General features: G+C 32.7%; 1 protein-coding gene across 1 annotated transcript in view; it reads right to left on the reverse strand.

Moving 5' to 3' along the window:
• LOC143463547 (E3 ubiquitin-protein ligase rnf213-alpha-like) overlaps nucleotides 1-21,520 on the reverse strand; it is a 46,006-nt gene that overhangs the window by 16,008 nt on the left and 8,478 nt on the right. The window contains exons 14-45 of the mRNA XM_076962065.1: nucleotides 21,279-21,395; nucleotides 19,998-20,057; nucleotides 19,830-19,886; nucleotides 19,691-19,750; nucleotides 18,448-18,505; nucleotides 18,156-18,281; nucleotides 16,685-16,805; nucleotides 16,397-16,554; nucleotides 15,735-16,006; nucleotides 15,105-15,364; nucleotides 14,499-14,693; nucleotides 14,218-14,425; nucleotides 13,667-13,752; nucleotides 13,327-13,498; nucleotides 11,240-11,356; nucleotides 10,941-11,039; nucleotides 9,167-9,295; nucleotides 8,759-8,948; nucleotides 8,233-8,411; nucleotides 7,323-7,482; nucleotides 6,515-6,714; nucleotides 6,170-6,317; nucleotides 5,720-5,982; nucleotides 5,328-5,493; nucleotides 4,491-4,708; nucleotides 4,004-4,196; nucleotides 3,365-3,563; nucleotides 3,143-3,280; nucleotides 2,645-2,889; nucleotides 2,200-2,403; nucleotides 1,621-1,790; nucleotides 58-361 (exon numbers count right to left, since the gene is read on the reverse strand). Coding sequence (XP_076818180.1) covers nucleotides 58-361; nucleotides 1,621-1,790; nucleotides 2,200-2,403; nucleotides 2,645-2,889; nucleotides 3,143-3,280; nucleotides 3,365-3,563; nucleotides 4,004-4,196; nucleotides 4,491-4,708; nucleotides 5,328-5,493; nucleotides 5,720-5,982; nucleotides 6,170-6,317; nucleotides 6,515-6,714; nucleotides 7,323-7,482; nucleotides 8,233-8,411; nucleotides 8,759-8,948; nucleotides 9,167-9,295; nucleotides 10,941-11,039; nucleotides 11,240-11,356; nucleotides 13,327-13,498; nucleotides 13,667-13,752; nucleotides 14,218-14,425; nucleotides 14,499-14,693; nucleotides 15,105-15,364; nucleotides 15,735-16,006; nucleotides 16,397-16,554; nucleotides 16,685-16,805; nucleotides 18,156-18,281; nucleotides 18,448-18,505; nucleotides 19,691-19,750; nucleotides 19,830-19,886; nucleotides 19,998-20,057; nucleotides 21,279-21,395 — 5,272 coding nt within the window. The remainder of the gene's footprint in view (nucleotides 1-57; nucleotides 362-1,620; nucleotides 1,791-2,199; nucleotides 2,404-2,644; nucleotides 2,890-3,142; nucleotides 3,281-3,364; nucleotides 3,564-4,003; nucleotides 4,197-4,490; nucleotides 4,709-5,327; nucleotides 5,494-5,719; nucleotides 5,983-6,169; nucleotides 6,318-6,514; nucleotides 6,715-7,322; nucleotides 7,483-8,232; nucleotides 8,412-8,758; nucleotides 8,949-9,166; nucleotides 9,296-10,940; nucleotides 11,040-11,239; nucleotides 11,357-13,326; nucleotides 13,499-13,666; nucleotides 13,753-14,217; nucleotides 14,426-14,498; nucleotides 14,694-15,104; nucleotides 15,365-15,734; nucleotides 16,007-16,396; nucleotides 16,555-16,684; nucleotides 16,806-18,155; nucleotides 18,282-18,447; nucleotides 18,506-19,690; nucleotides 19,751-19,829; nucleotides 19,887-19,997; nucleotides 20,058-21,278; nucleotides 21,396-21,520) is intronic.

Below are 21,520 nucleotides of genomic sequence, written 5' to 3' on the forward strand. Positions count from 1 at the left end.
AACTGGTGCTACTAAAGCTAGAAGTAGGTTAAATATAAATCTAAATAAGACATTTACCTTCATCAACAGTGCTTTGAATGGCGCGCCTTAACAGCAATTCAACATCTTCTGTTGCTGTTGATTCACAACAGACAAGAACCTCTGCAGAAGTTGGTAAAGTTTGCTCAGGTGAATGCATGTAGATGTTCAGCAGGGTTCGCCAAACATCAGCTGGCTGACACACAATGAGATTCGGCTTGCCTTGAAAAAAACCATGAGGCAGTACCCTCTTTGGTAAATGTTGCTTGTCTGCCATTGATCCCAACATGGCCAAAAACTGACCAAAATGTTCAATGCTTACACAATCATCCAGAGAAGTGACCTTAACATAGTAACGTTGGTATTAACATTAACAATACTGTCTGTACTTTTGTTCACAAAACAATTAAATCTGTTAGCAAATCTATTTTATGATGTATTTTACAGCATATGGATCATGTTGAATGAATTTATGCTACTGCTAATGCTAATACTTTATGCTACTGTTACCACTTGATTTAAGGAAGCCTATGAGACAAACGTTAAGGTTTCTCTGGTTTTGTTAGGCGTAGGAATTTAAAAAACCTGTCTAAACCAAACAAAAGGTAGCATGTTTATTGTTTAGTGTTTTTTTTAGCCAAGGATTTATCTTTGCAGTTCCGTTTCAAAGTTCAAGGTTTCGGGCAGAAAACCAAACTGGCATAAAAAAATGAGTGAAATGAGTTATTTTTAGGTGCAAAAGTCTACTTTTGATTTTGGGCCTCTGTAACGATAGCTAGAGATGTGCTATTTTAATCATATTCCAGTAAGAGGTACCCTCAACCATGCAAAGATTACATAAAAAATTTCTCCTTGTTCCATGACGGCTTTTAAGTAATTGCATTTTTGATAATTTTACTGCATGAAGAAAGACATACAATGATTGGTTATTTTTTAACCTATGTGCCTACTTTATAATGATTTTAAGAAATTACACTCATCAGTGAACAAAATGGCTTCCATCGATTGAAACCTTTATACTTAGTTGATATATATATAACTATAACTGTTATCTGTTGGTAGCTCTATTTTATGATCTCAATCAGGGTGGTCCAAAAGTTGGCATGCGGCCCGTGAACATGTTTTGTGCAGCTTCAAACACTTTCGGTACACGTGTATTCCAGTGTAACATCTGCAGTTGTTAAAATACAGTACTCTTACGTTTTATTTAAATAAGCTGTGTTAGCCACAGCCCGCCGAAATAAGTCACATATCATTGAAGGGCAAGTCAATATGTGATTATAATGGGATAACAATGCCTTGTTAAGATTAACATGATAGAATTTGATAAACTTTGCTCTTTGGTGCAAAAACACAAAAACAAGAAGAAAGTATGAAGAGGTGCATTAACAGTTCAGCAGAGCATCATGTGAATTAGAACAGTAAAGTCGGTCCTTTGTTTGTATTACAGTTTTCCCTACTTGCAGTCCGCAAAGTTTTCCTTAAACTTTGATGTGGCTCTTCATGCTGACAGTCTTAAACCACCTTGATCCATATCATAGTATATGGACCTTAGTGAATGAATTCATGCTACTGCCTATGCATTTCTTTGCAACGACTTACCGCAGTTCCCTGAAAGTATCTCTCACATACAGTCTTGATTGAAGTTGCTATGGTTTCAACTTGTCCTAAGTCATTATGAATGCGTTCTATTACTTCTTGTAATGATAGATTTGATCGATCATTGACAACATTTTGAATGACATCAACTCGAGCGTCCTTTGCTTCAAACCCTTAAAGAAAACATTTACATTCAAATTTCAGAATATAATTTTAGATTAATATTAAACCCAGTAAACCACACCTCGTGAAAAAAATTTCACGCTTTTTAAATAAAAAAATCTGGCCAAAAATAATCCTAGCAGGACTTTAAAGTTTTTCCTGAATTATAAGCTCAAAAATACAACACACTCCGACTTAAATAACGAAAATAACAAGCCGAAATTTTTCTATGACTACCATCCTTCTTTTCATTTTTATATCGTATCACTGTTTTAGTTGTGATGTGCCTTGCCTGTGATGTTAGCTGTGTTATTCCAAAATGCTTTGCAAAGAATATAATGCAAAGCCTGTTCTTAACAATCAATTGTTCAGGAAAGGACAAAAAAGTTAAGTAACATATTAGAAAAAACACAAACATACCCAGTTCTGCATCAAATTCTTTCTGAAGTTCGTCAACTCTTTCTTCATCAAATTCGTTTTCAAGACACCATAAATAACACTCATCAACGTCTAGCGATCTGATTGAATGAACAGATGCTTTTGCAACATTTTCAGCAATTTCCAGTGCTACAAGTTTCCTGACAACCTTTTTCTTCTTTTGCAGTCTTGATACATTACTTTCATCTAAGCAATGCAAAAATACAAAGATTTTTAAAGCAATAACTTCAGCACACAGATATTCAATGGACGAACATTCATATCTTATAAGTATCCAGGTAAACACTTTTACCGTAAGTACAAGATTCATGAAAAATTTAACTCCTTCAAAAAATTTTTAACATAAAGAAAGATTTTTGCATGTATGTGTTCAACTTTCTTGAAGAAAACATCAAAATAAGTCAATATTGAAATAAATCAATAATACCAAGAATAATGCTGACTTCCTCCTCTTGTTCCACGTCATCAATTCTAGTTGCTTCATCCAAGCAATCCATAATTTGATCATAATTGACACCTTCAACTACACTTGCAAGCAATGTATAAATCTGATCCGAAATGTCATTATCATCAACTTTAGCAAGTTGTTTGCATAAATAGGTGAGTTGATGAATGTTATAGTGATTGATGTGGTAGTGCTCGGTTCGTTTGTCAGCAAGATATTTCAACCACCTTGACAAATTGCATTCAGCAGAATTTTTCTTTATTATATATTATATTTATATTAATATATATATTACATTTTTCTTTAGTCGAATTCTTACTACTTAAAATTACTACTGCTTATTACTTAAAACGTTGAATGAAATGTTTAAGCAGTGAAATATCTGTATTACATGCCTGTTACATACAAGTTCTATGGCTAGAAAATATAATACCACACAACCTTAAATATACCAGTAATATAATTACTCTACACACTCACTGCTGCAAAGACTCGTTCAAGACAGTGGTAATCTTTCCAACTTCATCAATAATATCTTCACTGCTTGATATTACAGGGCATTTATCGTCAAAAGCAACTTCGACAGTTACACAACGTGATGCATTTTGATCAGTGCATCTGAAAATCCAAACAACCAATTGGGTTGAAAACACACAGCAGGTTGAAACACAAAGCAAACTAAAGGATAGTGATTGTATTTACCTTAGTGTTGCTCTCCACTTGCTGAAGAGCAAGCATCCTGATATTTTAAGCATCATATAAGCTTTTGCTAGATTTTCAACACTTGACAAGACGGTGATAAATTTTTTCACATCCTGTTGCTCTTTTTGGGCTTCACCAGCGATCAGCATCAGTCGAGACTGAAGATCTCTCAATTCGTGCAATGTCATTATGACTTGATCTAAACGGGGTTTTTGGTAAATACACAAGAAAACAAGTCCTGCAGATGACAAAGCAAGGATCAAGGATGAAAAGGATTAAAACCAAGGATCTGCTTCTGCATACTTATGCGTTTTTATTAAACAGTAAGATCTCTTATATTTGAGTTGCACCATTTAATTGGCAGAAAATAATTGAGACCGATATTTGACCTTAATGGCTGATTAATTTTAATATAATATAATCAGCCATCTAGATGAAGTTATTATAACTTATTGATCCTTACAACAAACTGCACAGACATAAAACAAACTTGCATGTAGCAACATTGCTTGTTAACTTTCACAAAAAATGCATCTGTTAATATAACACACTCTAATTGAAATCTCTAGCATACCTAATAGTATACTTTTAACAGATATTAAAAATCTGGAATGTCAGCTGATGTTTGGAAAACCATACCTTGGCTTTCTTCTTGATGAAGATATAATCGTAGGCAATTTTTTAAATTAGGTGTGGTCTGGTCTCCCTCTCCACCAATGGTATAAACTCCTCTTTCATTAATTTGCTGAGCTCTTGTTAACGATGCTTCCTCAACAGAACCATGAAAGTCTTTAACGTAATTCAACCATTCCAGGTGTTTACTGGTTTCCTCCTTAAAAGGAATAATGACAAAACGTATAGAAGATTAGAAAAACACAAAATAATAAAAGATAACATGTAAATACCAACTGATTTACCGCTAATTTTAGTCATTGTTAAGTTTTAGGGTTTGTTCATGTAAAACTTATTCAAATAATGCTCTAAAATTAGGACTTTGTAAAGTTGCATAAAAAGAATATTTCTGATAGCATTTAACAAAATGTTTATCACACGAAGCTGTGTTGTCCCTTAAAAATCATCATTTGACATACAACTTTCTGCACGGCAAAATATACGTCTTCCTTACCCAGTTTACAAGAAATGATTGGTTTCTCTCCACATTCATCCAAATAACCTTACATGTAGCAAGTAATTCCTGAAAACCGGCAGTTTTTGGCAAATCGAAAAGCAGAGGGGCAAACCCCATGACAGCACTTTGAAAGCAAGAGACTCTAGCCACATCCATTGGTCTTTCACCAGCTGATATCATTGCAAGATCACTAAGGACTTTAACTTCGGCAACACCTGAGAAGGAATACTTCGATTAAAATGTAATGAAGACAATGTAATGGATTTCTAATGCAGTGGAACTTGGGCAAGTGATCACATTTAAGGCATGCAAAAACTGATTCCACTACTTAAGGCCAGATGCTATTGTCTGCAATTCAGACAGACACGTATATTATAGAAGTGCACTACAATTTTTGATACAACAATGAACAGCGCAATGTTTATTGTGCTTTCAACTTGACAACAATGAGCTTTCTTGTTTTTACCGAAGTTAAATAGAGCAATCGTGACTGTAAGGTGATCTGTATCGCCACACTTGCATAATGATTTCATAGTGTACCTTATAGGACTAAATAACAAAGGTTGTGGTCACATCACTAGGACTTGATTGCATGAAAAAAAAGGTATATTTTGTAACAGAAAAACTGGATGTGAAATTAAAGTGGCCTCATCATTTTGATGGTCATGACCTGAAAACCAATATTCCACTCTACTTGAGGCTACTAAAGATAAAAACTGAGATGGTCAAACGATTTCAGTTGCCAAAAAAGAGCTGAACTTAAAGCAATGCAATGCCATAATAATATCACAAAGATTACATTAATAAAAAGTTTTCATAACTTGGGTCACTTACTTGTAATATTTTGTCTAACCCACTCGATAAGTTTCTCGCATTCAATAAATTGTTTTAAAGTTTTTGCCTGGTCCTCAGAAATGTGTTGAAATATATCCACAACATGGGATGACAATTTCATATCAATGGAGTTAAGTGATTTCCCTTCTAATTCATGAGAAATTTCCTTTAGAACAGAAAGCATCAGTTAAAAACTGCACAAAATTGAAAAAAATACAAAACTTCTGCAACCTGAGTCATTTTGATTTTCATTAAAATATTTCATACAAATGTTGAATATAAATATACCTATAATCGCCTTAAAAGTGAAAGTTATTTCAATTGCTAAAATTGCTGTATCCTGTAAGAATTTTGTCTAATCATGCACGTTTTATGTTTAAAACAATTTGTACCAAAGGTAACTTCAGCTCTTTAAAATTTCCATTTAACTCCAGCTTTTCCCTTATTCTGTCAAGCACTTCTGCAATATCTAGTTTGCTTCTTAATTCAAAGAATTTTTGTATTTGGTCGAAGCGTTTTGGTAACCTTCTTTTGTCAAAATTTTTCACAACTCGCCCTTGCACTTCATACAAGGTCTTTATTTCATTTGCAATCTTATCTGTTGCATTTTTCAGATGACCAAACACATCAGCGATATTTTTAAGGTCCATTGTTCCTGAAAATAATCGTGTTTCTTCAGTGAAAATGTTACAAATATGATAGAAAAGTTTACTTCCGTTTTGCACCTATGTTTATCAAAACATCAACAATCACTAACAACTGATTCCATCTATTTCCATACTCTTTCAAGTGGGTAATTCAGGACAAATATTAATGCAAGAATCAACAACCAAAATGCCTACCATCATCCATGGTCTGTACAAACTCTGACGTTTGAGCGATTGCAGCTTGCCACACATCTATAATGATGTCCTGTGTAGTTAACACTTCCTTGTCCAATTTCAAAGCTTCTTGTTTCATTTTCCTAAGAATAAAACCACTTCGATGTGCCTGTAACAACAAATTTGCATATAGATTTTTATCCTACTTTCAGAAATTTTGTTTCTTCTTTCAAAATAATTCAAAGATGTTGCAGTTATTGCAGAGCCACAGCAACAATAGTAGAAAATGGAAAAGTGTAGATAGATGTACTAAATTTGCTCTAATAAAATGAGAATTAGAATTAGCACAGTATTGATTGCTGTTACCTTAGTATATACAATTTTCTGCAGCAATGGTTTTTCTTCATCTTTAAGAGGAAAATATATGACATCATGGTCATCAGTGATGTTGAAACGTTTACCATGCCTAAATTCTTTACAGCGAACAAGATCAAATAGTGGGACCTGGAGAACATCATTGGACAGTTTTTTGCGTAAGCCCTGATGGTCGTCCAGCTTAACTTTGTCTAGAAATAAAACGTTTTTTATTAACTTATAAAAATGAATAATGGGGCACTATCCAACAAAAATCTCAATAAAATTAATGATCTTACATTTTACAATAACATAACATTGTGCTAATTGTCATAATTAGCACTTATTCCTATGCAATTCTCGTGCAGATCTGGTGATATTATAATGCTGTCAGTGCTTTATTTCGTGTGTTTAACAATAAGCGCTATATTATATTTTGGCCTTGTCTAGTATTATGCAACTCGGTTTTGATTACTTCCGAATTACGTTATTCGTACTACAGTCATCAATGCGTCAGTTCTGATATGGGAAGTCTGTAATTTACAGTCTACCGAATGCAGCTTTATTCTGTGCTCTGGAATCAGTAACCGTTTCGTTGAAAATCAATAATAAATAATTATTCAAGACAATGACAGTTTGGTTTTCGTACTGTGATGCTTAACCAGGCTATCAGGGGTTGATAAATGCGCTATCAATGATGTCAGATTAGCAAACAATCGATGAAGCAATAATTAACAACAATTCACAACCCCAACAATACGTCCTAGTTAGCACAACATCTTTCTCTTAAAGATGTTTGTTTACATATACAAAAAAATACCTTTTATAAGTGCAGATGCAAAGTGGTTCATGAAAAAAGCAAGAGATGTTTTAGTTTCAAGAAATGCTTTGAATTCAGCATGTCTCTGATGCAGTAGATTTTCGTAAATTTCATGAGTTAATTTTTGATCCACAGAAGTAGAAGTTGTATCATCTAGATTCTGAAACATTAAACACATTATTGTTAGGTTAAAAATAAATGAAATTTATGATAAAAAAGATAAGTTTGTTTTAAATTATATGCAAATGCTTCTAATACAAATAATTAATTTTCAAACAAGAATCTTAACATTTAACTCTTGCTTAAAAATTGGTACTTAAATGTAGTGATACAGAAAAATGTACAGCAGCATTGAATTTTGTTGGATAAAAAATTAAACCATTGCATCATTGTCAAAAATATGCACATAATGTAGAAGTTACAATACAGCTCAAGTTGCCATATTTTGCTGTATAAAGTATAGAGATAGGCCAACATGAACCCAAACCAAAAGAGATTTGCTGAATATCGCTTGTGTGTAAAATTTGGACAAACAAAAATATTGACAATTGCAAAGCTAACTAGAGCATGACCTATTAATTTAATGACTTTGGAAAAATAATGATCCAAATTGTTAGTTTGGTTGTGGTCAAGATAACATTTTTCAAAATGAAAGTTTTCTACTAAACATTTCAGGTTTTCAATCATCAAATAATCACATTTTTCAAAACAAAGCAAACTATTAGGTGCTGATATGAATAGATTTGTTTGTGTATCCTTTGCTTCAGGATTTGTTTGTTTGTCATGACTCATAACATTCATGACAAGGTTTCATGATATTCGTGTTTGTACAAGCCTGAATAATTTTCCTTGCCGTACATCCCCATGCAATAAGGACATATGAGTGTATATCCCTATAAAGTTTGTATACCTGGTGCATTGCCTCAAAACAATCCCAAAATGGCTTCTCAGCTTCTGATAGTTTTTGTAAGCAAGCTACTGCCATTCTTCCAGATTTTAATCCTTGTACTATTGTAAGCATGTAATTTTCCATTGCATTAAGTATTTTAAAACTTGTGCTTGTCAAGTGTTCATTAAATGCAGGTCTTTCTGTTAAAAACAATGCAATATAACCATAAATCATATCAACATTATGTTTGCACTAGTTACTTAAAACATGCAACATTTGATCTTTAAGAAGTAAAACGCTAAAATAAAACTCAAGAACCCTACTTTATTCTCTAATGAGAATAGTTACAATGATGTAATTTATTACATCAACTAACTGCATTTGTCGTAAACTGTAAATTATAGAAGCTTCCTTGTGTAAAAGAATTATTGTGGTGCACGTGCAGTTGTTATTGGCATAACCACAAGAATGAAGAATAATCTACATCTGGTATTACAACCACCAAGAATTAAAGTTTACAAACGTGTAAGCAATGAAAATAACATACTTAAAATGCGAATGAACATAGGAAGAGGATTCCATTTTAAGGAAAATTCCAGAAATATTTCTTCTTGAGTTTTTGCTTGAGCTTTTTTCAGAAATTTTGTCCACTGTTTTTCGAAGATTCTCATACAAACTTTAAGCACAGACGATCCAGGTACCATATTACGAAAAGTATCAATGAAAGACTTTGAGCCCTAAAAATTAAAACCCCATACTTCTATGGAAATTACCAATTCAAACTAAACATTATTAAGTTGTTACATACAGAATAAAGTTAAATACGTAAAAACTATACCAAAATAAAGATTGTATTTAAATGTTGTAAGACTGTTTCATTACATGCTAAAATGTAAAAAAGCAACAAATAGTCAATTTCTCACAAGAAGATCAAATACAACAATTATACCCTTACTTCCAAACTATCTTCCACATGTGCTGTTACAACATCCATGAAACACTCGGAAACACAAGGATGTGGCTTCATGTCGTCAAAATCTTCTGCATAAAACTCCAGCATCGCCTTTGCTTTTCTCTTGAATTTCTAAAAACCAAACACAAACAATCACTAAAAACAATAAATTATGGCAAACACAACTGTTTTGTGAAAAATGCATTTTTACAAAATTAAAGTTCTAATTTTGAATTCAGTTAGCCGTATCTGTTCTCAAAAATCTGTTTGTACATACTGTGAAAAAATAAAATATGTTTTGTGATGTATTATAAAAATATGATACGGCTAAAGTTGTACTTAAAAACAACAAAACTGTAAGTTCATATTACTGCATGCTTCAAACAATATCAGAGAAAGTTTTGCAAATAAAATTGAAGGCAAGCAAACTAGCAAAAGCAAAAGCAGACTGATTAGCTTTATTAAAGTAAGGTATTCAAAGTAAGGCAGAGAATTATAAAAAACAAAACTTTACATTTCCACCACAAGTTACATGTATCTTAGGTACTGCACAAATCCACAAAATTATGTATGCTAAAAACGTATTCTTAAATCACATGCGGAGCTTACACACATGAAAAATGTGTTGTATAATCTAAAGCAGCGGCTCCCAAAGTTTTTTGTGCACTAACTAAATTTATATGAAACATATTTTGGAAAGATGCGTACATAATCCATTAACACTTAGGCCATTTACAATTATTCATTCTTTGATACCTAGTAGGTACCATCTTCTGCAAGGTCACATATTACAAATTTTTAATCATTCAGGACAAGTTCAAGATTTAGTATAAAATTGTAGATTATAGTGTTCTGAAATAGTGTACCGCTAAACTTTGTGTGACAAAGTTGGGCACTATGTATTTTGGGCACTATTGCTTTAACACATTCTACTTTGCACTTCTATCAACTGCTTAATTTTGGCACTTTACTTAACATTAGCTATATATAGAAAAGATTGAGAAACCATTGATTGCAGACTGAAGTTTGTCCAATAAAACATTTATTTTGGTCAAATGCTTGACTATTGTTAGCTAGCTATAAGACGGCATTGCAACTTCAAACTGGTGACCTTTGACATTTAACCAACAGCATTCTGGGTTAATTCACTCAATTTCAAAGTCCGGAAAAGCAAACAAGTCATAAGGAGACTCTTCAAGGTTCTTGCTGTGAATCGACCCTACCTTGGACAACCTTGTCTGCATCTTTAATCTATATCTTTGATCTTTGATCTATATCTATATCTATATATATTGATCCACGTCGTGGACTTGTAGTATTGTAATAACAAATGTGCCATTTGGGATTATTGGTTCAACACATTCCACTTTGCATCTCTGGCTGTATATAAGAGTGCAACTCCACTGACAACAGTCAAGACTTATATGTTCAACTCGTTCAAGAAAAGGTTCATTTTAGTTAAAAGCCTGACTGCCATTAGCCACCTACAAGACAGCATACGCAATTGCAACCGGTTTCCTTACAACTGACATAGTAGCAATTGTTTCTGCCAGTACTTCACGCAATAATGTTGCAGTATAGCTTAAAAACAAGTTTTTTAACATCAATATCAATTTCTACAGTTTACAGGGTTCTTAGCAACAATTCATATCAGCTAAACTTGGCCTTAAAATAAAGAATCTCACATGCTCAGTAATGAATGGCATATCCTGCTAATAACTAATAGTAACGTTTGGCCAAATTAAATAGAAATAATCAAAAAATATAAATAGATTACTTGAGGAATAGATGTTATCATAGCTTGCTGACAGGTCTTGACCCAAGTTTCTTTGAAGTTGTCATCATGCCATTTTATATTGCACAGGCAGTTCCAGAACTTAAAACATACGGTGAATTTTGAGTTTACTACAAATACTTAAGAACATAATATACAAAGGTAACAGCAATAACATGATTTTTGAGACAAAGAAAGGGCAAATAAAAACTAAAAACGTTAAATACATTTTCAACTGAGCAACATGTGTAGGTCACACAATGAATACTTATAATAATTTCAATACATATGTGAATGTATACCTCCACATCATGTGCAGATAATGAATACCCACTTGTATTCACAAGCTGTTCAACAGAATACAGTAATTGGTTTTGGAATGTTGCAGAATGTTGCTTCAAATCATATGCTTGACTTTTCTGTTACAAAATTTATAACTTAACAAAGTTCCGTTTCAGAAAATGTGCATGTATTACTGTAGTTAGCCATTAATGTATTTTAATAACAATTTACATTATTTTGTGCATGATGTACAATGTATACGTAATACAAAACATACGTTTTCACTAATCTACACAACTAAAAACAGAAAAAGCTGAAATAAAATAGACATAAATGCAAAAAATACTAGTAAACTAATAATTTTGTAAGTTCTTTTACTAGTACCTAACAACACTTAAGCAGGAATGGACAACCTTTTGACCATGTCGATCGACCCAAAAGCAAGCTGATGGGCTGCGATCGATCTTGGGGCGTCAAACAGTAAACATTATACGAGTTCTGCATGTTGTCTATGCACTGGGAACACAAGGTGTCCAACTTTCAAATTTAACTGAAGGTAATTGGTGCTGGTTTGTCACAGTATAGCACGTATAAGTGCATTACTTGTAAATAGAAGGAATCATTGATTTTACAAAATGAAAAATTTTTTCTAGATGTAAAACCTCAAGCTGAAAGTTACAACGTTTTAGTCAAAAAGTCAGAAATAATATCAAACTACTAGCAAAAATTCATACATTGTATGAAAGAAACAGTCGCTCAATGAGTTTCTAGACGTCGCTAGTCAAAGTAGAAAATGTGATAGCAACCCTAATGCTATCTTCCAGGCAAACATCAGTTAGTTTGGTTTTCAGTTTTTACTTGATCAACTGTATGTCTGCAAAAGATGACTCACATACAGTAGGTAAGTGGATTACAAAGACATAACACCCCTTTTCTCAAACATGCACTTCTCACAGGTTTCCCCACGTATGGGTCATTTTTGGGCTTGCAAAGCAAAGATTCTTGCAAAATAATAATTCTATTCATCACATCAGTTTCTTTCATGCAAAAGGGGAATGAGATAATGTTTATCAAACTTTTTATGTCAGCTACTGAAAACAAAGTCAGCAACAATGATGCAATGAAGCAAGTGGTCTTTTAAGGCGGCATATGGATCAAAATATAATATTTCTCTGATTTCGTTAGACTGTTATGTAAGGCTTTAAATAACCTGTTTAGACTAACTAGAGGGCAGCATGGTTGGTGCTCCTTTTTAGCATAGGACTTTCCATAGCAGGTGGCTCGATGCAAAGTTCCAGGTCGTGCACAAAACTTTTTTTGCGACAACCAGAAATTGGCATGAAAAAGTAGGAAATGTCTTTAGGTCCAAAAATCTACTTTTCACCTTGCTTTTATGTAACGGGAGGAAGAGATACGTGATTGATGCCATATTTCAGTATTGGGTTAATCTCAGGGAAGCCTAGTTGAATGCAGAATTTCATCGGGCCCCATGGAGTGATTTTTAAGAAATTCCATTTTTAGTAATTTTATTGCATAAAGGAAAATAAAAGGAAATTGACCTTTTCAAAACCGGTACGCCTCCTTAAATTCAGAAAATTGACTTACAAAATGTGATTTGATGGCATCTACAACCTCCCTTTAGTGAAGAAAGTTAATTTCTGCATCATAAAAATCCTCAACATGCTGTTTTATCCAGCTGAAGTGCTTTACTACAACCTTAACAAGCTGAGAGCTACAATTTTTGAATTTTGCTCGAAAGGACAAGACCGCCTCAATGATACTAACTACTACTATGTCTCTGCCTTGCATTTGGTATCCTAATATTGCAACTGTACAACTTTAGTGCAAAGTTGAAAAACATACACAAGGCTAACTGTGATGTAATAAATGTAAAAGTAGATGGTAAATTCAAGTATGAACAAACAAACAGTGACAGCACCTCGTCTACCTGGTGCAGTTTTGATTGCTAGAGGAAAGGCAAGCAATCAACTAACAAAAAGGCTTGTAATCACGATCCACTAGTTGCTTGTCTCTGCACTAGTGGGAACAACGGAAAAAAACTACTGTAGTTTGAAATTGCAGCCTTCACATATTATGTAAAATGTACCTGTATTATACGTGAAGCCAGATCCAATATTGCTTCCATTACAGCCATGGTAAACAGAATGCATCTAATATTAAATTCTTTTTCCTGAGCAACATGCTTTTTGATCCGTGCCAGCAAGGTTTCTGCTCCTTTTAACCAGATCTTTGATTCATCAACCATACCAACAATGTCACTTTAAACAGAAAGACCATTTGATATTAATGACGATCACAAATAGTTGGTAACTGACAAAAAAACAATGCAAAATTGTCAATTAGTTTGTTTGTATACTTTTGGGCACAAAAAGTAAACTAGTTGATGCTAAATATGCAATAAAAAATTTGACTTAATAAAACCTTACGTTTCATCATTGACAGACTTTATCTTCTGTTCCAAATGACGAAGCAAGTTACTTGACAAGACAACTGCAACATTTTCACCCAGCTTCTACATGTAATGATCAGTTGTGAGCTAAGTTAATACGGCATACTGCACTGAACTTTGGGTTACCACATTTATTGCTGGAACTTTCTCAAGAAGTCATGCTTTATAATTTGGTATTGGTTGACATTGTTTTATTTTACCAAATTGTTGCAAGAATGACAACTGCAGAGAACTTCATATTTTATTAAATACTGACATGTTTCGGACCTTACCTCATGTTTTAAAGGTAAAATTGTACTTTACCACTCAACATCACACTTTTGGTACAAACTACACTATTCGACAAGAAACTTTTAAAGCTATAATAAAGCAATTAATGATTTTATTACATGGTAGAAACTAAATTGAAAGAATACACATTGTTCTGCTACAATTTCAGTTTTGTAATCATAAAAATAACTTGTTTCATTAAATTTCTTAAAACATCTGAGAGAAAAAACTAAAATCACATAAAAGCTAACTACATACTGCAGTGGGAGGATTTTTTGTCAGCTCATTCCAGAAATATAACAACTTGTTCATAATAGCATTGAAGTCAAAGATAGCTGTATATTGACTGCCTTCATTCAGTAAAGCTGCGGTTGTATCAACAGACACAACTTCTGCATACTTTTTGCACACTGCAGGAAATCTTTCAGCTAGGTGAACAATTTTTTCTGCCATATTTTTGACAGACCTGAAGATTATGCATGTTATCAAAAAAGCGAATAAATTTTTCAGGCAAAAACACGTTTTGGTACTTCACATACTTTTGATAATATTTTTTTCTGAGCTCAATCCGCAATTTTTTCCAGTCATACTGATGTAGGTGTACTTTAAAATGATCAGCCATGACAGTTTGAATAAGACCATAGAGTGGAAAGAAAAGAATACATTCTGGTACGTTGGAAAGATGCTGGAAGATCTCAGAAAAAATGGATTTCTGACTGTATGATCGAGTAATCCTAAACAACAAAATGAATGTATTAAAACACATAAACTATAACTCAAAATTGTGCACATTAAAAGCAGTGAAAGCTCATTTACTCAACTCTGCTAAACTCCACATTTTATTTTTGTTACTAGTACTCCACCTTAAGCAACTTTTGACTGACTACGGCACCATAAGTGCTTATTGGCTCGATATTTGACAAAAATATTAAACATTACGTTATAAAAAGTGTTCACATTCATACTAGAAAATGTTTTTTAGGTTTAAGTTGTATGGACAACTTAACGTGTCAAAAAAATGTCAAGGCAAAGTGCAGTGTCATGTTTAAAAATATTTGTATCCAGTTCTAACAACTTTGAAAAACTTGAAATAATGTGACTTTTATACAATTTCATCTTTCGTTATATTCAAAAAACATACTTACATTTTATGTTGATGCATGTGGTGCAACAATTTGAGAAGATGAGTTAGCAAAAGCGACTGATGCTTTGAAGTTATGTCATGCAAACTTAAGCCATTGCAAAAGCAAACTTTAATGGCTTCACCAGAAAATGATATTTCCTTCTTCTCCATAGCACAAGCTAAAGCTAACATTGCCAAAATTCTTTTTATATGACCTGTATCATTTTGCAGTTTTGTCATTGATACAACTGTTTGTTGAACGTAATTTAACAGAGAAATATCCTAAAACAAAAAAGAAAACTTGTTTTACCAAAATTTAAACATTGGCTACTTTATGATTTTACATTTTGAATAACTTTGTAACAAAATGATTTACACGTATTCGGTAAAGTAGCATATTGACAGCACTGCATTTTATTATTGACCATTTTAGCAAGATAGTTCAAACAGCACAACACTATCGTCAAGCAAAGATGTCTTAGATATCTTCTGCATATGTAGCTAAAGAAAGTGCCTTAAATTAATCCCATTGCTGAAATATGGCAATTCAAACTCGATAACCAAAATCAAGCTAAAATTTTTGAAAATTTCCTACTATTTTTTTCAATGCAAAATACCTAACCTTAAATCTTAAAAAATGAAGAAATTTTACCTTCTTTCCCACAGATATTTTGATTGGATAAAAAGAGCCATCCAACTTAATATTCATGCCTTCCACAGATGCAACAAACAGTTGCAAAAATATATCATAAAGGGAGATTATGTCATGACCCTGTTGGTAGTCCTTTTCCAGCTGAAGGTTGGAACACAACGGTAAGAAATCTTCAAAACTCTTTTGATATACAATTTCATATGTGTGAAAATCCATGCCATGGTCCACAACTACAGCATCAAACATAATAGCATGTCCGCAATCCTTTTGGTCTGCAAAATAAAAAGCTCTATTGGTTGTTAGCTTCAGGCTTTTTAAGGTTACCATAGTTAGTTTGAAAAAAAAACTTGTAGAGGTTTAAAAAATATGTCATGTTTAGAAACAAAACTTATTGAGTTTATGCCAGCAATTTTTACATTATAGTAGAAAGTTTCATAACCTGGCCACATTATTATGCTTTGACAATCACAAACCCCACAAATAGCAACTAAAACCTGAAAAGATCATAGTGCAATGGAAATGTGTAGAGTGTTAAAAAAAATGTTTAACGCACATTCATACATGAACACAAAAAAAACAATTTGACTATTGCAAACACTATTATAAGGTTGTGGAGTCAACTAAGGTTAAAGATTTTTTAATGCTCTAGGTCTTTTGCTTACCATAGCGAATGTTAAAACTACGATCGCGATAACCATAAAAAGAGTGGTTTGTCGGAATATTCTCCCAATAAAACAATTCTTGGTGGAAGTAGCAATATTTGTAAAGTCCCGTCCAAACATGACTTGGCATTTCCAACATAAATACGTATGTGTTCGTTCTAAGTCAATGTATATAGTATTGTAAGATTACTTACTTACTGGAGCCAATATACAACAAAATTATTTATCTATAAGAAAATGTATCACATATGCAGATTTTGTATATTAGCATTCCCACTGTGTACATACTCTTCATCTAGACACATTGGATGAAATATTTGATTTTTAACAGTGTAAACACACAAAGTTGAATTTTCTGGTAAAAGGCATTTTCCGTAAATTTTTGCCCGAAACTCCAGCATGTATTTATCTGTAAAATATTAAATGTCCAATAACAGTGCCCTATACAATTAGCAATAAAGATGAATATAACAAAAAGTACTTTCATATGTAACACATCAAAAAATACAATTTTGGAATTTATTAAATTTAATTCAGCAACAATCACAGTTATTATCAAACAATTTAATTAACATACTTAGCAACCTGTCTTTAGTTATACTTTTAATTTGAAGCTTACTTTAACATTTAAGTAACATTTCATACAACACAGAATATTTTGTGACGCGACACTTAATCGAAAACAGTTTATCGAACGACACTTTATCGAAAGACAGCTGATCAAAACGACAGCTGATTGAACCGACAGTTGATCGAACCGACAGTTGATCGAATCGACTGTTGCTTCTCCCGCACACAGTCATAGCTAAACGCGGCGTACAGTTACATTATTTGCTGTAGAAAATTGAAATTTGATTACTTTTCATAAAAAATGTTCAGCTATCTGTCCATGTTTGTTTGATAAAGTTGGATTTTGTAATTTTTGAGATATTGTGATATTTATATAATTTTGCTCTCTCTCCGCATTGAAGCGTATTACTCATGTACGCACCAATAACTTGACGAACTATTCTCTTTGGTTCTCTTCTCGCAGTCCAACTGGTTTTCCGCACAGCGGGGGCGCAGCGTATCAATACCACAATTTTTTCAAACAGTGCAAACACTGCAGTTTGAAACTCAATAAGAAACGGCGGGCCGTATTTTTTGTGATAACTTATTAATATGTTTCGGGCCGGACGATTTCGCATGGCGGGCCGGCCGCCATGCGAAATTGTCAACTTTATGATACAAATATAAAATATAGATATAAAATATAAATCGTCAACTTTATGATATAAATATAAAATATAAATCGTCAACTTTATGATATATACATCACAATTCATTAATGCACACCATTACAAAGACCGCACATCACAATGGCTTATTGTCTCAATGTTTGAAAAACACGCAATTAAGATCCAAGGCTTAAAATGACACCGAGGCTTAAGATGTTACACCTATAATATAATTCATCAGTGTGATATCATAAATCTTGCTTGAAGCTATTGTCAAAGTTTGTCGTTCAATCAACTGTCGGTTTGATCAACTGTCGGTTCGATTAATTATTATCGTTCGATCAACTGTCGGTTCGATTAACTGTCGTTCGATAAACTGTCGTTCGATTAATTATTATCTGTCGGTTCGATTAATTGTCGTTCGATAAAGTGTCGTAGTACCGAATATTTAATAGATGTTATTATTACTCATTCTGCTCAAATTGCATTTCTGTACAAAGTAAATTTGTTCTAATTACAAGAGACAGTCAAATTAATTATACTTTGCTTGGCAAGTTTCTGGTAATCGTTCAAATCTTTTTTAAAATCATTCATCGATCTTGGTTCACTCATTTTAATATCAGCTTGCGGAACCGATTTTGCACATTTTACACCAGAAGCTTTCCCACCTAAAGAAGTTACAAGAAATAAAACGCAAACAATCCATGCGTACAAATGTCAGAATTAAAAAATCTTATGACTCATATCAAAGGAAAGGTAGTAGTTGAAAAACTAAATATTGTTTGGGAGGTGTGACAAATTATTAATACCTAAACAAAGGCAAGATTAGCTCACCTTTCACCTTAGCAGAATAGGTGTTTACCTCTTCATCTTTGGTGGGCATTTGAGGAACCTTCAAAATTAAAATAATCTATTTAACAATAGAACAACCGCGCTTTTAAAGTACCTAGAACGATCAAGTGCGTCAATTGACATATAATACACATAAAATACAAATCGTTCATTTATTAGTAAGAAAAACATCCTTGAAGTACAGCCTTCTCTGCCTTTTTCTACTTCTAACTGTCCACTGCTCGTGAGCACGTTCTACTTTCGAATAAACTTGCTGACTGAGCCCGAATTTCTTCAGTGAATTAGGACGGCAGACAGAAATAATCCAGGTTTTGTGTGACCTCACCGTGCTCAATTATAACTCGGACAATGCTGATTATTTATCATTTCTTGATTATCGTTGTGTTCCATTTTATCACGTTGTAATGATTCTGCAGACTGGAATCACACCTTCAGTAGACTTAATGTGAAATTTTTGGCATACTTTTTGAGATTAAGAAGTATTTTTGACATGAGCTTTATACCATCTATATTCATGTAGCTATTGTGTTTTTTACACAAAAGAGCTAAAATTAGACCAGTGTCATAAATCAATCACAAACTGTCCATTTTAACTTTATATTAACCGAATCACAAGATAACATTACATTTATGTAACCTGTATCAAAGCAATAAAGTTCGTCGTTGGTGCTTGTATTTTTAACAATTTAATAAACCACCTTTATCGGCATGAGTCACACTAGTTTTTTCTTTGTTGAATAGCACCATTATTCATTTTGCCTTTGAAGCAAAAAAGAATTTTTGTTGGACAGCTGCAAATGAGTGTGTTGCGTAAGACACTGCATGTGCCACATGACCAACCTACGGATAAAATCAAATCCAGCCAAACATTTTTAAATGACTGCGAAAAATGTTTTTTAAATAAAACAAAAATTCAGTAATGCAATTCAACATGTGGATGAGATTGTTTCGCATTCATAAGATAATACAACACTTTATTGTCTTTTGTTATCATATTACAATACGAGCTAGAAGCTTAATATTAATACGAGCATAAAAGCTTAATGTATTTTTGTTGCAATCACTACGGTAGATGTAACAAAATTTGGTAACAGTATCGTCTCTGGTACAAAATTTACATTACAAAACTTCCTTTACTGACAAGACTGCATAACAGCAACTCATTAAGTATGCAATGAAATCAAAATAACACCAAGTTTACCAAGTTTTATCCCTAAAAACATACCTCAGATTTATGCTGCCATGTAGAACTCTGATAGTAATCAGGTGGTTGAGACATTTTGAACTAAAATATCAAAAGCAGAGATGCTAAATAAAATCACAAATTCCTTTCAAGCACAAACACGAATTGCATATACTGGTACCTCCGAATCATGTAACACTACAAAGCCTTCAGCCTTTGCTTGATCAAGTGTATCATTCTGGAATGATAAAACAGGCAAATTCGTTCTTAATCAAGCCATTAAAGTTAAGCGCAATTAAACTGTGCTCAGAAAAAATGTACAAATCGATTTAGTTTCCATAAAAATTACCTGAAGCGGTTCTCTGATGGAATCTATATATTCTTCATCTGAAATATCCATAGAAGGATCCTGACCAGAGAGAAAAAATGCAAGCTTAAAAATCTGATTGGTTGAGTTGGTTTATTAAAAGCATTCGAGGTGTAGCTAACAAAATTATTACTGCTTCTAGTAACACCTACGTTACTAGTTCTATTGTGTTGATGGTCTTATTTTCATAAATAAATCCAATTTAAATCTTATCTAAAAATTCAATAATCTAATTTTTAGGTAGAAAGAAGTTGAATTTAAGTACAGAGTAGTTGCTAATAACACAACTAATGCAGAAAGGCTCATAAATCATTCATTTGCAGAAAAAATGTTACCTGGTATTGTACTGACAATGTACCCGTTTCAGAATAATTATGGAACAGATCGTGAAACGATTATAAATGTGATATATACATACAAAAGAAAAAAACAATCAAAAGTGAAGACGATTATATCAATACAGTAGGTTTAAAATTCTTCAAATGGTATAATGGAATTGGCAAAGGCACAATAGATGATGATAAAAAGCAGGCAGTATGTAAGTTAGGACAACATAACCAGACAAATTAATTATAGATTTTCAATAAGAAAAACCCATGATAAGCCATTTTCAAAGCTTTGTTTATTAAGGGACTGGGATCAACTACCGTTATTTTCATTATTTTGCTTTCATAATCGTTTTTACAAAACTTTAATATTTCAGAGCAATCAACTATTCTTTTATGTTTAAGACAAATGGATTCTATTATGTGTTCTTTTATAGCATATTTATTGTAAGTTTGTTTAACTGCGTATGTTAATCTTGTTTCTAAATGGGGCAGGGTTTTACCGAACAAGAACAGTCTCTTACAAGAAGCTCTTGCAGCCTCTTACAAAAACAGCCACATTACACGTTCTGTTATATTATGTTTTTGAAAAGAGACCGAAACTAGTCACTTTTTCTTTTTTTCAGGAAATAATTTAATTATGTGCCTTTTTGCATTAGTTTTTTAATAAGCAATTTTTTCATACTTAAAAATTTGTTTTTTAATTGTGCATTAATTTATTTATTTTACTACGAATGAATTATTTAGACAACGAGGTCTTTTCAGACAGCATTGTAAATTAACTTCAATTAGAAATCAAATTAAATAATAAATTATTAGAAGTAAATTTTTATGAATTCAATTCCAAGATATTTTGAATAAAAGTTGATATTACATTTTATTTACAATCTATTCTACAGTTAAATATTATCTCCCCATGTTAGGTAAAACATCTCACTTTTGATTTATTCTCAGAGAGTTGAGGTGAACCTGGCATAGTGGAAAAACCACCAGCAGTCTGACGTCGTTGTACTTCACCTTGTGAACTATTTAAAACATCCACAGACTGACCAACCTGTCATTTTGGGAAAACATAGAATATTCATTGATATCAAACTAACATTTATGAAATATAAAAACAGGAAATATACAATTACAGTACAAGAATTACCACAGTTTTTCAACATACTCAGATGTGTG

This window comes from Clavelina lepadiformis, chromosome 6 (assembly GCF_947623445.1).
Source record: "Clavelina lepadiformis chromosome 6, kaClaLepa1.1, whole genome shotgun sequence".
NCBI lineage: Eukaryota > Metazoa > Chordata > Ascidiacea > Aplousobranchia > Clavelinidae > Clavelina > Clavelina lepadiformis.